Source organism: Panthera pardus, unplaced genomic scaffold, assembly GCF_024362965.1.
Source record: "Panthera pardus isolate Hobbes unplaced genomic scaffold, ASM2436296v1 HiC_scaffold_19, whole genome shotgun sequence".
NCBI lineage: Eukaryota > Metazoa > Chordata > Mammalia > Carnivora > Felidae > Panthera > Panthera pardus.
The window spans coordinates 22,672,421-22,688,901 of record NW_026526754.1 but is presented as its reverse complement, the minus strand read 5'-3'; the positions used below and the strand labels follow the sequence as shown (position 1 = coordinate 22,688,901).

The 16,481-nt window shown below is 65.1% G+C and overlaps 1 protein-coding gene across 7 annotated transcripts in view; it reads right to left on the bottom strand.

The window, feature by feature from the left end:
* Window positions 1–16,481, bottom strand: part of GSE1 (Gse1 coiled-coil protein) — a 387,729-nt gene that overhangs the window by 27,552 nt on the left and 343,696 nt on the right. For 6 of the 7 annotated variants that reach the window (XM_053906718.1, XM_053906723.1, XM_053906720.1 and 3 more), the window contains exon 3: window positions 6,233–6,451. The exons of the other annotated variant lie outside the window; for it this stretch is intronic. In XM_053906718.1, the coding sequence (XP_053762693.1) occupies window positions 6,233–6,451 (219 nt within the window). The remainder of the gene's footprint in view (window positions 1–6,232; window positions 6,452–16,481) is intronic. 7 annotated transcript variants of the gene reach the window in all.

Below are 16,481 nucleotides of genomic sequence, written 5' to 3'. Positions count from 1 at the left end.
CGTCTCCCCAGAACGTGCCCGACAGAACAGAACGGTGGCCCTGCGCCCTTTGCAATCGAAGTGTGTAGGTTCCAGGGCCCAAACACCACGGGGAGCACCTGGAGGCAGGGACGGCCCGCAGGGCTGCCCCTGCCCAGCCGGGGTCAACGGCTCCCACGACCGGTGGGTTTGGGGAGAGGTGCCCCGAGAGAGTCACGGGGCAGCCGTATCCCTGCTTCCGGGCCCGGGGCTCTCCCCACCCGCACCTCCACAGTGCAGGACGCTGTCCCGCCACACGGCCACCGGCATGTTCCTGGGCCCTATCTACCATCACGGGATGGTCAGGGAAACCCAGAGCAGCAAAGGCCGGGTGTGGGTCTTTCTCATGAAACGCGTTTCCGGGGGCTCATTATTTGCCAGTGGGCAGGCGAGGGCGGCGGGCTCCTCCGTTTGCCGACAACGCTGTCGGGGTAGGGCACACGGAGGGCAGGGGGCTCCGGAGAGGTGGCCGGTGACCAGGGAGGTCAGTGTTGTAGCACCACAGCCGGGGGAGGCCCGCTGCACCACTGGCCACCCCCCTCCCTGGCCTCACCCTCCTCCAGCCCCGACCTCCCTTGCCCACCTGCCTCCAGAATCCCCAGGGCCCTGCAGACAGAAGTCTCCCTGCACGGCGAGCTGACACCTGTGCCCGGAGACAGATGGGGCGGCAGATCCCGCGGGGAAACGCCACCCCGGGGAGCCTTGCCAACGCACGGCTGACACACACGTGGCCAGCGTGTTCGGCAGGATCTTCTCTGCAGATCTGTTCTGCTGTTTTCTTTGAAACAGGATTTCAGGTGTCAGAGGAAGCCCCGCCCTCACTCTAGGGGGCCACTGGCGGGCGGGGCAGAGTCCCGCCTCCGGCCTCAAGGAGGGCCCTGACGCTCAATGAGGGCCCTGGGGCTCGGGGACAGGACCTCGGTGGGTTCCAGCAGCCCAAGGCCTGCCAGTAACCAGACCCGCCTGCAGAGCCAGAAACGAGATGCGGCAGACAGCCAAGGAATGGGGTGGAAGGAAGCTTCTGGACAGCGGCACCCGCGTTTGGGGCCCTGGACCTGAAGAGTTAGAAACTCAAGTCTGTTGCCCGCCACCTGTGCTCCCGGCCGACGCCAGCTCGGTCACCCGACGGAGCCCAGGGCGGCCACCGAGCCCATCCCGCTCCCTCTGCCTCACCGGGGCCCCCGAAGCCGCCCGAGGAGACCCCGCCTGGCACAGCCGGGTCCTGGGGCCACAGCACGGGCTGCCCACAGAAACCTGGCCTCGACAGGGGCGTGGGTGTGGGGCAGCCGGAAGGTGGGAAGGGTGGGCTGGGCACGCAGGGACAAGCAGCGAGCCCGAGTGAGGCCCGGCCCGATGCGTTCCCGGGGGGGGGGCGGGGGGGGGGGCACACAGCCCCAGGCGACTTGCGCTTCGCCAAGCGGCGGAGGATGCGTCGTGGAGCCCGCCTGCTGCAGCGTGGACGCGAGCAGATTGCCACTCAGCTTGTCAGAGCCGCGGCCTCTGCTTCCTCGTGCTCAGGGACAGCAGGGACTGGGGCTCCCGGGCTCGCCCTCTGCAGGGGGGCAGAGGGGAAGGGTCAGGGCCTCTGGGAGCACCCCCACCCCCACCCGGAAGCAAGGCGGCTCCTAGGGCAGGCGAGCAGGTGTCAGACTCCAGGGGGAGTTTCCTGACTGACGGGCACGGACTCACGCCCTCACACAGTCACTCAACAAGCATCTCTGGGCGCACAGGGCCACTGGGGAGCCTGAGAAGCCCTGTGAGGCAGGCCCGAAAGAAGGTTGGGACACTCTCGGGGTTAGAGGTCCTGACCCGCCCCAGGTCGGTGGGGTCTTGGGATTCCTAGGTTGGGGCTCATTCAAGGCTCAAACTTGGGCTTCAGATGCCCGTGGAGGAGGGGGGACTGTCTCTGTCCAGAAGAGGCCCTGGTGGGGGGACAGGCAGGGAGGAGGCGGCCAGGCCAAGGCAGGCCTAGTAGCTTCCAGACGACACAGTGGGTCGAGTGACCCGGGAAGACGTCCTTTTTGCCACCAGAGGATCAGGAGAAGGACCCACGTGACGCCTCAGCTCAGTGGGGCCGCGCTCTGGCCGGTCTCGGAGAGAGGGTCCCACGGGCACAGCTGCGACCAACCGGGGTCAGACCCAAAGAGGAGCCAGTGTGGGCTCGGTCACTCCCTGTGCTGGGCGCCCCTTTGTCCCAAAGAGTAAAGACGAGGGACCGGGAGAGACAGCAGCCACCCTGAGCGCCCCAACAAAGCATGTGACGCGGGGGCAGATGAGCAGGTGCCGTGGCAACCGACCCTCAGAGGGGAGGGGCGGGGTCACTCCCAGAGTCCGGTCCAATTCAGCGACCGGGGGCGGGGCCAGAGGAGGCGATGGCAGGGGAGGAGTGGTGGGGGTGGGGGTGGTCAGGGGTAGGGGATGATGGCCATGGTGGTCCCCACTTGGCACACAGTTGCTATGCCGGCCGCTGGTATGTTCTCCCTGAATCAAAATCTAGGAGGATGACACCTGAGAAAACCCAGGCTCAGAGAGGTAAAGTGAGGTGCCCAGGTCACCCAGCAAGGACATGAGCCAGAGGGTCAGGCGGGTCCAGGCCCTGGGCCGCGCCCACAGCAGGAGCAGCGGGCATCTCTGTCCTACGCGGCCCCCCCCACCCAGGGCGGCCTGGCTGCAGGAAAGGCGGCATCGTGAGCCCCGGGACAGATGAAACACCCCTCCGAGGGGCTGATTTCTCTCTTCTGTCCCCTCTCAGGGTACAGCCAGCCACACAGCACTCGGAACACTTCCTCTGAATTGAACGTTTGAACTGCACCCTCGGGACACGACGTGAGAAAAGACATTAGCCCAAGAAACGAAGGGGCGAGCTTGGGCCAAGGCTCGAAATAAGGGGACGCTTCACGGCGAGGGAGGGGGGGCGGGACAGAGGGCCAAAGGGGAGCGGGAGACGCGCCAGGCTGCGTGTGGCTGGCACCGTGGGCCTGGCGGCTGGGGTGGGGGTGCTGGAACCACACGTTCCTGGGCACGGCGGGGGATACCTGCAGAGACAGGAGCCCCGGGGAGAGGGGCTGGAGGCCGTGATGTCCACGGACCCCAGTCCGCAGCTTCCAAATCCCCCTCTGCTGCTCTGGACGAGGGACCAGCCCAGCCCAGCCCTGCCCACAGCCACGCGGACGGAGAACAGAGGCCAGAGCAGGCCGAGAACACAGCGGGCGACCGGCCAGTGCACGGCCCACACTAACACACGCCGCCGCCTCGATGAAGGGGGGGACGGCCTCGCACGCCCAGTGACAGGTGGATGGTGCCGGCCAGCCGCAAGGTCGTTCAGCCGTGAAAAGGAACGAGGTCCTGGCACGCCGCGCGGGGACGGCCCTGGCACATCAGGCGGAGCGCGGGAAGCCGGTCGCTGGCGCTGTGCGCCCCCCACCCCGGCCAGGGGAGGGGGCAGGGCCCGCTGCCGGGTTAAGTGCTGCTTTAGGGGCAGCGGTGTGGCCTGGGATTAGCACCCAAGGCCGCACGACTCCGAATGCACTAAAAACCAGGGGAGGGGACTCTTACGCCACCGAACGAGTTACAACTTGGAAATCTAAGAAACGTCCTGACCCTTCCCCGACCGCCAAGCCCCCAGCGGCTCTCTGGTTCCAGAGGGAAAGGTAGGGCCAGCTGGCTCTCCCCTTGCGCCCCCACTGTACCCAGGCTTCTGGAAGCCGACAGTCCACACGACCCGCGGCCCCCGCCTCAGGCACAGACTGCCGAGTGCCCCCTGCACCTATGAGGTGGGCCTAGGAGCGAGGGAGCTTCCCCCCGGGCTTGCAGCCCTCACTCCGGCTCTCCAAGCCCACCTCGACAGGCCTACGCAGCAGCCGCAGCAGCGTGGGGCACAGGGCGCGTGCTCGCCAGCTGGGTGCCCGGGGCTCCTGACGTGACCTCCCCGAGCCTCAGCTTTGCCATCTGCACGACGGGCAACTCTGGGCTGTGAGCCGCTTCTGCCGATGGAGACGTCACGGCTGGGGTGACTCAGTGAGACCCGGGGCACGGCCCAGGGATGCTCACGAGTGACAGCACCTCCTCGTTTGTCAAACCGTGGCCTGACTGGGGGGATCAGGTAAAGAACCGAAAACCGAGCTCCCTGCCAGGGCTTTGCTCACGGCCGCCAGGAAGCCTGCCGTGCTCAGGATACAGCGTGATGAGGGCCCGGCGCCCACGCGGTGGGACCCACGCGCGGGGCATCCCGGGGTTCAAACACCGCTCCACGGTCCACGGATGCTGAGCCTCCCAAACCCGAGCCCTCACATCTGAGCGACGCGGGTGGCTCCGGTCAGCCGGCGGCAGAGGCCAAGCTCCCACGACAGCGTGCACCGTGGCCAGCGTGGCCGCTGCCCGTCGTCCCTCACCCGGCCCTTCGCCGCAGTCACTCTTCCCAGGGCGGCAAACGTGCGGTGGGGAGCGGCGCCCTGTCACCGGGCCCGGCCTCTCCAGCAGCACACTTTGCTCCCGGCCAGCGGGCCCCGGGAGGCTCTTACGGGTTGACTGCCCGCTGGCCCGTGCTCCAGCCAGACGCCGGGGCCAGTCTGGGGCAGCGGAAAGGGGACAAGGGCCATCGAGGCAGGCTCCTGCCTTGTGCCCATGGCCCTCCCGTGAGCCGCCGTCTGCAGACCTCTCCCCTGCAGCCTCCACGAGGAGGAAATGTGCCGCTCCGTGGCCACGACCTCTGCAGACGGGAGGTGTCACCCCAGGACGAGCCCCGTGGGCCGGGAGGGACGCCCGGGGGCGAGCCAGCCCCAGTGGAACCAGCATGCATGCTCCCGTGACCCTTGTGAACGCCGAGGACGGAGACGGCCAGGCCAGGGGGGCGGCGGGCAAATGCTGCCACGAGGGCTTCACCGTTGAGGGGACCAGCAAGCCTCAACCCGCCCGGTCCCCGCTGTGCGCGCGCCTCCCTGGCCACCGTGCAGGGAGCCGGCTGCCGTGGGCAGACATCTGTTCTCCAGCTGCGTGGCAGGAGCAGCAGGGACGTGCCGACACCAGCGGCCACGCTGGGCCCAGGTGGACGGAGCGGCCCACAGCGGGCGGACGCGAAACCAGGCCCCAGCGGCTGCTCTTCCCGGGCCAGCGCCCACCCTGTCAGTCCCAAGCTCATCCCCTCACGCTTCCTCCTCCGCCCAACGACCGGAAGGAGGCGAGATCCCGAACCCAGGAGACCCCCGGCCCGTCCCGGTCGGGGCAGACGTCCCGTCCGCCGAGCCGCAGGCCCGGGAGCCTGTGAAAACAGACACGCTTCCTTCCCATACCCGCGTTCCCCCGCCGAGGGCCCTGGACACCGAGCCCTGGATCTTTCGGGCAAGGCACCCAGCAGGCAGAGACACTCGGGTCCCTGCTTTTGTCTGCCCAGAGGTCAGCCCCACCTCTGAGCGGCAAGTCCACAGGGTGTGGGAGAGGCCTGCTCAGGAGTCCCCGCGGCCCCCGCTACAGACCGCCTCCGACCCGACTCGTCCAGCCAGCAGCCCCTGACCAGGACTAACACGGACAACTGGATGACCATCCCCAGAAGCGCCCGAAGCCAGCGGCACAGAGAGCCTCACGGTATGAAGATCAAAGCTCAGAGAGGGTCAGCGTTTCCCCAAAGCCACACAGCCTGTCACCACCCAAGCGACACCAGGAGCCGGGGCTCCAAACCTCCGGGGAGCACCCGCCCATCCACAATCCTTGCCTCGGCGCGTTAAGCGGTAACGGTCCGGGTCGAGGGAGCCGTCCCAGAGACCCCGCCCCCCTCCCACCCCGACCCCGAGACCCAGCGGGTTTCCAGAGATGCGCTCCCTGCCGGGCCTGGTGTGGGCAGCAGAGCCCGAAGCCGCCGCGTCGCCTGGGAACCGCGGGCTCCCAGGGAGGGGGCCCGGCACACCCACCCTCCCCACCGCGGGCCACCCCCGCGGCGCCTCCTGGAGCCCAGGCCGGACCGAGGCGGCGGCGGCGGCGGCGGCGGGGGGAACGGGAAGCAGAAGCGCAGCCCAGGCGGCCACGTGGGGGGGGGGGGGGGGTCCGGGACGGTGCTGCCCCCCCCGCCCCCGCCGGCGGAACGAAGCAGCAGGAGAGACACCTGAGCAGCCGCGAGGGCGCGAGCGCCCTGCCTCCAGACCCCCAAGGACGCGGCTCTCCCGCCCCGGCCGCCGCACCCGCTCCCCCGGGGCCTGGCGGGAGAAGGGGCTGCGCCTCTTACCTCTGGGCTCCTCCGCCTGTTTGGCGAGCTTGCGCAGCGCGGCGGCAAAGCTGGAGGACGGCGCGACCTGGGCCGACAGCGCACTGCCGGTGGTGGGACTGCTGCTGGGCACCAGGGCGCCATTGAGCGGCGAGGGGGTGAGGGGGTTGACGGTGGCGGTGGTCCTGGTCGCGGTGGAAAGCATCCCTAGTGAAGGGGACTTGGGCTCATGGCTCATGCCTGAAACAGGAAAAGAAGAACCAGGTCACCCAGAGAGTAGGAGGGCCCAGCACCAGAGCGGGGGGGGGGGGGGGGGGGTGCGCGGGGTCCAGGGGGTCCGGGGCCAGCAAGCAGCATGCAGGGAGGGGGGGCAGGAGCAGACCCGGGCGGCCGCGGCGGGACAGGCAAAGCAGGCCAGAGCCGGCGCGGCAGAGAGAGCAGGGCTCACGGCACCCCCGAACCCCAGATCCGTCATCAGAGCCACAAGCGTCCCCGGGACCCCAGTGACAGCAAGATCCCGCAGCCCGGAACATCCACCAGGGTCACGCAAGATGGGCGCGAGGGACAGTAAGACACGGCCGCATCCTCGCGACGGAAAGGACCCAGCGGGAAGGGAGAGGGCCGCGCTGACGGTAAGGAAGCCAGCGCCACGGCTACTCCTAAGGTTTCTGCCAGCCACACGCGCACCCTGCCCCCCACCCCAACGACGCTGGCGAGCCTGGCTCTGCTCCCGCCCCCGTGTTAGAGAACACGCGGGCAGGCAGCGCAGACCCGGGATCTGACCCCAGGCGGGATCCCGGTGGGTGTCCACCCGCACAGGTGCCTCGCGGAACAGCCCCATCGGCAGTCGCGGGACACGTGGGGGAGGGGACCCGGCCGCCCCGCGGACCCTGCCTGGAGGCTGAAAACTGTGGCTCTAAACCACCATGGCTGGGAAACCCCGCTTCCCGCTGGGGACCGGGCTCAGGCCTCACCGTCCAAGGAGCTGAGGAGCCAGTGCCCTCCAGGGTGATACCCGACGCCACGGGGGAGGACACGGCCACCTTCCCACGGGCCGCCAGCCTTTCAAGTCCCGTCTACGTGTCAACGAGGAGGCTGAACTGCCTCCCGAGCGGCCGATCAATAAAGGCCCAGCTCCGTATCAGGCGGCGAGCAAGCAGCACCATAAATAAGTTTTCCATTAACGTTCCCTGCCCTCTCGGGGCACCTGCCCAGCCGGGCCCCGCTCCCGCCCCCCCCTCGCCGTAGGTGCACTCCAGGGGTGTAAATCAAGGCCCATGGCCTCCCAGCTGGCAGGGGCCACAGGTCGTGAGCAGAAGGAAGCAAATTGACTTCCAACCCCCCCAGACGGACACCTGGGAGGGGCAGGCTCCAGGAACGCCCAGGGTCATCCGGGGAGGGTCCTCGGGAGCCACCGCTCTCCTGCGAGCGAGCGGGCTGGCGCAGAAAAGACAATACTGAGGCAGGTGTGAGCTTGGGGGAACACCGTGCTCTCGGGTGAAGGCTTGCGCGTGGGAACCAAGGACCCCCACGGCCAGGCTGGGGGCAGGTCACGTGGGTGGCTGGTCAGCGGTGCTCTGAGGCAACAGTTCCACTGAGCGGCCGAGGCAGCGCGGACCCCAGGCTGACCCACGCGTCCTCCTCTTTCGGGAACGGCGGCGGGTGGGCGGACCCCAGCAGAGAAACCCGACCCTCCAGCGGGGGTGTGCCGTCCCTTCCCCCCACCCGTAGCCTGATCGCCAGAAACATGCGGGCGTCGGACACGGGTCATTCTCAGTGAACCCAGCAGCCGGCCAGCCCCTCCTCCAGTAGGCAGCGTGGCGGGGGAGGCGTGGCCATGGTCCCGGAGTAAGGAAGTGGGGGCCCGAAGGTCAAGTCTTGCATTCACTTGGCTGCCAGATACCAAGTCACTGCCTCTCTGGGCCTGTCTCCTTGTCTACAAAACGGAGAAAAGACAGAGTCTACCTCGTGGGGTTCATCTTGAGAGGCCTCAAGGAATTAATTTACATGAAGGGGTTTCAGAGTGTGCCTGGCGCGCCAGGGGCCATTTAACATACAGTCCATCAGCCTGCAGAGAGGGCAGAACCACGGGTCCAGATGAGCAAGGGGGCTGGCCAAGGCCACGCACGTCGGTCTCCGCAAAGCAGGACACAAGCTTCTGGCTTTGTGGACCAGAAGCCCCTGTCACTGTCCCCTCCCCGGGCTGGGGACTGCACACCCTAGTATGCATGCCTTGGGCAGAGAGCCACTTCCGCGTTCCTGAGTGGGTGGACGCTGATGCGGGCGGTACCTAAGCCCTCCTCCGGGCCCCGTGCAGCACCCACACCCGGCGGGCTGATGGGAGCTCTGGGGAGCGTATCCACCAGTCGGAGGTGCTACGCGGGAAAACGGAGCCTGTGTGGGGGATGAGGCCCGGGATAAAGCGCACCAGTCCTGGCGAAGCACGCACGGAAAGCTGTCCCTACAAAGGGCTGCCGGGGAGACGATGTGTGCGAGGAGGGACCGCAGGGGACATCGCTTATACCTGGCTGAGTCACCTCCTGGGACGCCTCCCAACGGGCCTGGGAGAGGCCAGCAGAACCACCACCTACCGCCCACACCGCACCCGCCCCACAGACCTCAGAGCATCCTGGGAGCCGTTCACAGCCTGGTCCCGGTCATACAGATGGTTCAAGGCCACACAGTCAAGCAGCACGCCCAGGATTCGAACCCTGTCTCCTGGGCCCGCACAGCAGCTGCCCAGTCCAAGGCCTGACCGTGACACCCGTTCTGGAGGGATAAACAGGCAGGCACATGCACGCACATACACACGGCTAAAATACTTTTCGCCAAAGTAGCTTAAAAATACGTCCACCTAATCCCTTCAAGAGGCGGAGACTAATTCCCTTCTCCCAAATGCGGGCCAGACTTACAGACTTAATTCTAATGAACGGAGTTTGGTGGAAGACACAGTCTGTCCCTTTCAAGAACAGGCCACCAGAGGCGCCGTGGCCTTGTGCCACCCACCCGCCCTCTTGAATCACTTGAGGGCACTCAAGCAGGCTGCAGAGACTCCCGTGTTTCAGGGAAAAGGATGCTTCCGGACAAAAGCCGCGGCTCCTCCCCCAGCCTGGTGGAGCCTTCGGATGAGACCGCAGCCCCAGCCGCCAGCTGGATTCCAGCCTCCTCTGAGACTCTGAGCTCCACCCACCCAGCTGAGTCACCCACGGACCTTCCCCTCCACCCTCCACCCCCCCCCCCCACCACCAATGTTTGTTAAGTCTGGGAAGAGTTTGTCACGCAGCTTTGAAAAACCAACACCGTGGCACCACACGCTCCACTGACCGAGACTGCCCTCTCCAGTTCTCTCCCCATCCCCTTTCCTTCTTGGAGCCCAGTTCGGGCAGAACTTGCAGACGTTCAGCTATCTGCAAATACCCTGTGACTTTACCCACAGTCTCCAAAGCGGGCCCCCCGCCCCCCCCACCCCCCCGATGCCATCAGAGACCATCGACCGCCGCCTCCCTGCTCCCTTACTCCTTAGAGAGCCAGCCTCTTTAGTCCCCAATCCTATCAGAAAGGCGTCACTGTGCCCATTCTACAGACGGGGCAAGACACGCTTGGATCCACAGGCCGACAGATGGTTAACGGCGGGACTGAGATCCCGGGAACACGGCACCTGTGTCCTGTTTATGCTAAAGTGGTCAGGTCAGGGCCCAGATCCAAACCCATTCTGCCCTGCGGCCCACACCGCACACTGATGTCAAGATAGGGACGAGGGGTGGGGAAGTGAGGGTAGGCAACGTGGTTATTCCACATCCCAGTGACCGGTCCCCAAGGCCCAGGAGCAGATGTGAGGTCACTGCTCGGTGGCCATGTGACAGGCTGGCCAGCTGGTGACCCGAGTGGACCTGCTGTGACCGCCAGCTGACAGTGACGGGCACGGTGGCACAGAGGTGCTGGGACAGGCAGTCAGTGGCCACCGGACAAATCCCAGGCCAGACCCCAAGACATCACACGCCCCCTAAGGTGCTGGGGGGGTGTCTTCAGTCGCAGCGAGGGGAGCGAAGGTCTCACTTCTGTCCTTGTGCCTACGTCGTAATCTCTCTGCAAGGAACCAGGCTTTTGAAAACGCGGGGGTGGGGGGGGGGGGTCGCCAAAGAGATAGTCACGGACGTGAAATTGGCACACCCTCAGAAGCCCGGGGCGTCCCCCCAACCGGGGCCTCCTCTGGCGAGGTGCAGGGGCTGAGGGAGCTAGGAGGCCCCTGCCTGCTGGCCCCTCCCCCCTCCCTGGGGCAGCTGCCCCCTGAACGGCAAGGTCACATTCCTGTCAGTGACAAGTGACCTCCCCTCCCAGCTGAGCCTGCCCTCCCCTCCTCAAAGCCTGGCACCTGCTCCCTGGGCTCAGGCAGGAGCCCCCCTGGGTTCCTGGGGGGAGGGGGTCCCCCCAAAGCCAGCATCTCTGCTCTGGTGTCGGCCGTGGGCTCCAGGGGCGCTGTAAGCCAAGAAAGCTCCTGCTGATGTCAGGTCACTGAAAATAGAATCCCAACCCAGACACTTCATTAAGGAGCTAAACTTAGCCCTGCTCCCCAGCGTGTGCGGGCGCACCCGCAGGCTGCCGGGAGGGCAGGGACCGGGGACCACCAGCGGCTGGGGTGGCAGCACCCTTGCACCCGGCACAGGCCAACCTCACGGGCCCCTGACACCTGGCAAAGGGTCGCCCCGGATCTACAGCGGCTCGACACGGCCTCAGGGGAGCCCCCGCCCACCCTGCCCCTCTGTCACGGGCTGGGGTCACCTCGGGGCCCACACCCCCCTGCTCTGCACCCCAGGCCCTGCCCAGGGAGGCCCTGCCCAGGGAAGCCGAGCCCAGCCTCCCACACAGGCGTTCTCTGGCTGAGGCCGGGGCGTCCCCAGGGGTGGGCCGAGGGGACAGTGGGCTTTGGGGTGGCCCCTGCACCTCAGGAGGCCCTGGAGGAACGTGGGGCACCTGCTCCCCGTGCCCTCGTTAGAGGGGTACTTATTAGCTTCTGTGCTCCTGGCCGCTGCCTGAATTCTTGTCTACATTATCAGCTCATGTAAATTCATTATCCTAACAGCTGGGAGTAAGCTCCACTGTGGGGAGGCCGATGATGGATGAGGGCCGGGGGGCGGCCAAGGCGGGGGCGGCTCACGAGCGACTGGGTCATGCGGCCCCCCTGCTGCCCTCCTCTGGACAGGGCTCCAGCCCCCAGGAGGAGAGATCCCACCAGAGGTGAGATGTGACCGCTCCACGCCCCCCCCCCACCCCCCCGAGCCCCAGCTTTCTGCCCCCCCCGGGTCCCAGCACAGCCGAGAGCCCACCGCGATGCTGGAGGTCGAGGGCAGGAAGGGAGCAAACCCCACCGGGCTGTCTGCACCCACAAAGTGCCCCGGCCCCCACTCCACAGACAGGGCCGCTGTGCGGAGGCTAAGGGCGCCCCGTCTCAGAGCTGCCACTGGGCAGGCGAGGCCCTCTCGGTTCCCGCTCCTCCTCCTCCCCAACGTGGTGTCTTTGATCAACACTTTTCCTCTTCTGCCTACGTTTCTAATATGGCCAGAAGCAGCACAAAGCTTCAAAAAAAAAAAAAAAAAAAAAAAAAAGGCAAGGAAGGAAAATCCAAGTGCAGTGCGGCTGACGGTCTCTGTTCTCCAGAAACCCACTTTGTTCCCGTCCTACGGAATGGACCCAAAGCTCCCAGAGGCAGGACTTCAATGGGGGGAGGCCCCCCGACACTCCATTAAATACGGCCCCCGCCCAGCCCCCTCCTCTGCGCGACGGCGGAGGGCGTATTAATCAGCACAACGGCCTCCCGCAGACCCCATAATTACTGCTTCCTTTCATTGGCTCATCCGCGGCACCAGACCTCGGCCCGCTCCCTCCCTGCTCTGTAATTACAAGCTAATAGCTGAGATGAATTTTCTGCTGGCTCCGGGTTCAAGCACCAGTCCGCCCCTTCCCCCTGACGGCCCCCCCTGGGGTAATTACACCCCGCGGGGCCGGGCCCAGCGGGGCCCCGGCTCTCCTGCCCCTCGCGCCCAATCTGGACTTGGATGCTCTAATCGCCCCTCCTGGTAATTTTTCATTACCACCGGAAGAAATGTTTGTGAACAAATACAGAGCGTCCCCGGGCTGGGGGGGGGGGGGGGGGGAGAGGGGGCCCGAGCCACGTGCTTGGTGATCCCCACACCCCCAAAGGGGTGAGGCTCCCGCAGCCCCAACGAGGCCAGGGTCACCCTGCCCTGGAGACGGAGACCGGGACCGGTGGGCGGCTGCGGTGTGGGGTGCCACGTGATCCTGGGAGCCTGTGCGGCTTCATAATAAATTCATTATTTTATTTGCCTTCGGCGTGTTCTGAGCTCACTCGCACGAAGCAATTTTTCTTGGGGGTGGGGGTGGGGGAGTCCGGAAGGTTTTCCTGTCCGGATGCACAGGACGGCCTGCTTAGGCCCGATGTCCTTTTCCAGCTAAGGACAGCCCCCCTCCGGCTGCAGGTTCCTAAGGGGACTGGGGCCTCCTTCTGGTGCCAAGTCCCAGAACCGGACTAACTCCCCAAGGCTAAGGCCCCAGCAGATGGCAGGGATCCTGACCCGGAACCAGAGAGGACAGCAGACAGAGCAAGGAGCAGGGACGGGGAGGCCAGCCTGTGCACCCACGGGAGACCCTGGTCCGGAGCGAAGCGAGTCACAAGGCGGCTGGCTGTCCCACACGGCCGCCACCCCCCCCGCAGACCTGTCAGCAGTGTGAAGTCACCACAGAATGCCAAAGGCAGGAGCTTATGAGCTCCTCCAGAGCCCCAATCAACGAGAACGGGAGCTCACCCCCACAGAGCCGGCACCACAGGGGGAGTTGTTTCCAAAGCAAATTTCCGGGGTCACCCGACAGCCACCGTAAACCCCGAGTGGGGCTCAGCCCAGGGCACAGAATGCCCACGCAGCAGCCGTGAATGGTGCACAACGGGGTGGGGTGGGGGACGTTTAGGGTTCTCCCCAGCCTCAACCCTCCCCCGACTGCCACGTTAGTAAGGTGGGGGGGGGGGGGAAGGGGTGCAGAAGGGAAGTGGAATCCAGATTCTAGGGAAAACAGGAGACAGGAGCACTCAGGACAGGACCCCCCCCACACACACACACACACATACTTATCACTTGGTGCCTGTGTAACAGGTAACAGCTGAGCGGGTTGGGCCAAGGGGCAAACCCAGCAGGGTGAGGCTGAGATTCCTGGGAGGGGTGCCCCCTCCCAGTGGGAGGCACAAACCAGGTGGCCACAGAGATGGCCAAGGACAGTCTAGGGGTGGAGGTTCAAGGCTGCAAAAGACCAGGAGAGCCAGAGGCCGGGAGGGGGGGCGGGGGGGGGGGGGAAGCGACGGACACAAGTCAGGCAACAGATGGCAGCGACATTTGACGGCGATTACTCTGAGCGGCCGCGGCGTCTGGAGGAGCCTGGACAGATGATCGGCTTGGAGCGGCAGGGGGCGGCCAGCCATCCCGAGGGGGCGGCAGAGGCAGGAACCACAGCCGCGGGGAGGCACACAGTTAATAAAGCAAGAGAAGGCCAAGAGACAGGGTCAAGGCTGCAGCCCAGCATCCGGGACCCCAGGAGCCGTTCCCGAACACCAGACAGGAACAGCAGCCGTAAAAGCAGGGACTGCTGTGCCCCGAGCTTCACATCACGCAGTAACTCCTGAACAGACCCAGCAGGCAGCGAGGTCAGGGAGGCCACCCGGAGTCCCAGGGCCGGAGAGGGAGATCCCTCCCACCCCATGCCTGTGCCTTCTCCACACCTCCTGGAGGCGGGCGGCCACCGGGGGTCCCAGGGCCAAGGAGCCCCCCACCACAAATTGTCCCGAGGGGCCTGCCTCTTACTCCCACTCTACAGGTGGGTAAGCAGAGGCGGGGACAGTTGTGCCCTTGTCTAGGCTTGCATGTCAAGAGGCCGGGACCTGAGCCCAGTCTTTCCTTGCTCCTGTACTGGCGGCCTCTCTTTAAATATGAGAAGACACGGGGGAGGGTCAGTCACTGGGGTCACCTCCCATTTTGCAGACCCCAGGCCTGTGACGGCCGGTTCCTTGGAGAGCACCCGCCTCTGGGCCATACCCATTTTATGGTCGGCATACGGCCCGGGAGTGATGATGAGGATCTGATTTTGGGATCCCCCCCCCCGCCCCCGCAGGTCCCCACAGCTCCTGGCTGGAGGGTATCCACCCTGCAGCCACCTGAGGCCCAGGTGACAACCCCGGACTGGGACCCTTTTATGTGCCCGTTGGCATCTGAGCTAACCAGGCCACCTCCGAGCTGAGTCTTGCTCACAAAGGAGCCCTTTCAGTGGACTCCAGAGGCACGGGGTGCAGGAAGCCGGTGGGGGTCAAAGGTGTCCGAAGCAGAGGAGAGGTCCCGAGGGAGAGAAACCCAACCCAGCCAGGAGGCGGCCACTGAAAGCCTCCAACTTTCCACGGGGCAGCAGGTGGGGAAGAGGCCAGGAGGGCAGGGGTCAAGGCCAGGTCTTTCTTCTAAATGGACAAAACCTGATGGGGGGGGGGGTGAGGGAGTCCAGACTTTGAGGAGCAGAGCCTGGGCCCTGCCTCCTGCCCCCTCACTGCAGTGGGTGTGGGCGCCAGGGGTCCCTGTTGGAACAGCTCCTGCCTGACGCCTGCTTCCGGTGAGGGAGGCGCAGAGAGCACGGTCGCTTCAGCACAGAGTAGGTGTTGACAAAAGCTGTCTGCACAAGCAGCCCCAGCCCCCAGGGGCAAGAGAACAGAGATACAGGTACACGGGCCACGGGCACATCTTGGCAGGTCCTCAGACCAGCGGGGGGGGCGGGGGGGGGGGAGGGAAGGGGGGAAAGGGCCGGCTCTGGGGGCTCTGGGGGCTCAGGTTGCAGGACCACCCGGGGGCTGAGGCAGGGGACTGAACTGTGGGTTGAAAAACCAGCCAGAAGACCAGTTCCCAGTCTGGCTCCCAACACCACTTCTCAGCAGGGTGGTCCGAACCTCAGTTTCCCTATCGGTAATGGGATTGGGTGGGGGGAGAGCGGGGGACTAGAGGCAGTGGGGCAGAGGCTAAGCAGGCCTCCTTTTACCCGCCAACCTGTTTTCATTCGGCCTGATGTCACGTTGCTTAAAGGGGAATCAATGGGCGTTTCGAAATGGAAGGTTTCAATTTAAAAAATGAAGATCCCGGTTTCTCTTACAAAATTAGAAGCCGCCAGCCCATCATCCTGAGAGGGGCACCTGTCCCGGGTCCCCACTGCTCCCTATGGTCTCAGGCCGGTCTGCGTGCTCAGTACAGAGCGTGGGTCTCCCCCGCTCTGGAAAGACGTGTGCTCAGGCAACGAACAGTATCCACAGGGGCTTACTGACAAACGTGTGCGGCCGGGACCCTCCGCCCAGATGTCACCGACACCCTGACTCCGTCCGGACTCAGCAGGAAGAGGTCACCAACCCCTCCACACTCAGACTTGGGGGCGAGGGCCCACCAGGAAGGAGGCCGTGATCCTGACGTGTGTCAGCTGCAGGGGGGGCCTTGCCTGGCTCAAAGCCAGCGTGCTCAGGCCAACAGATTTTTGCTTTTGTAAAAAAGGTCCGTTATCGTGATGGTCCAAGTGGCAGACTATATAGCCTCTCCCGCTGAAAATGTACCTACTGAATTCCGCATCAGATTTACCAAATCCACACAAGCCAGGCCCACCCGTATGAGTGACGTCCGTGAACACAGGTTATAGGCTCCGACGGCATAGATCCCCTTATGTATCAGACCATGAGTATTAACACCCTTTCCCCAATGTTACACACCCAGGCAAAAAAAAAAACAAAAAAACCCCCAGAATATCAAGAAAAAGATCCAGAAACCTCCAAGTTCTGATGGTACTTCCTCCTGGGCTCATCTACCAACCTCAAAGCCCTGTGTACTATGCCCAGAGGGGACTAAATGCCCCCCCACCCCCGAGAAAACAACCATCCTGCGGCCAAAATGGACCCGGTAACAGGGCCATCACTTACCAACAGTTACCATGAGCTCCCAGTCCTAACCCTGCCACAGGCCAGGCCAGGCCAGTCACGTCCTTCTGTCCCCACATGTCCTCCGTCAACTGCCCAGGAGCTGACTGCCCGGGCCTAAATAATCCTTTACTTCTGAAAACAAACACAAATCCCTCTACGGCTCCAACCGGGAACCTGTAAGGTTCCTGGAACCCCAGCAGGATGTTGGGGCCCAAAACCTGGACCTTATGGGCGCCAATCTTCACCCTCTGGAACCTCGAACCCCGCGCTCCC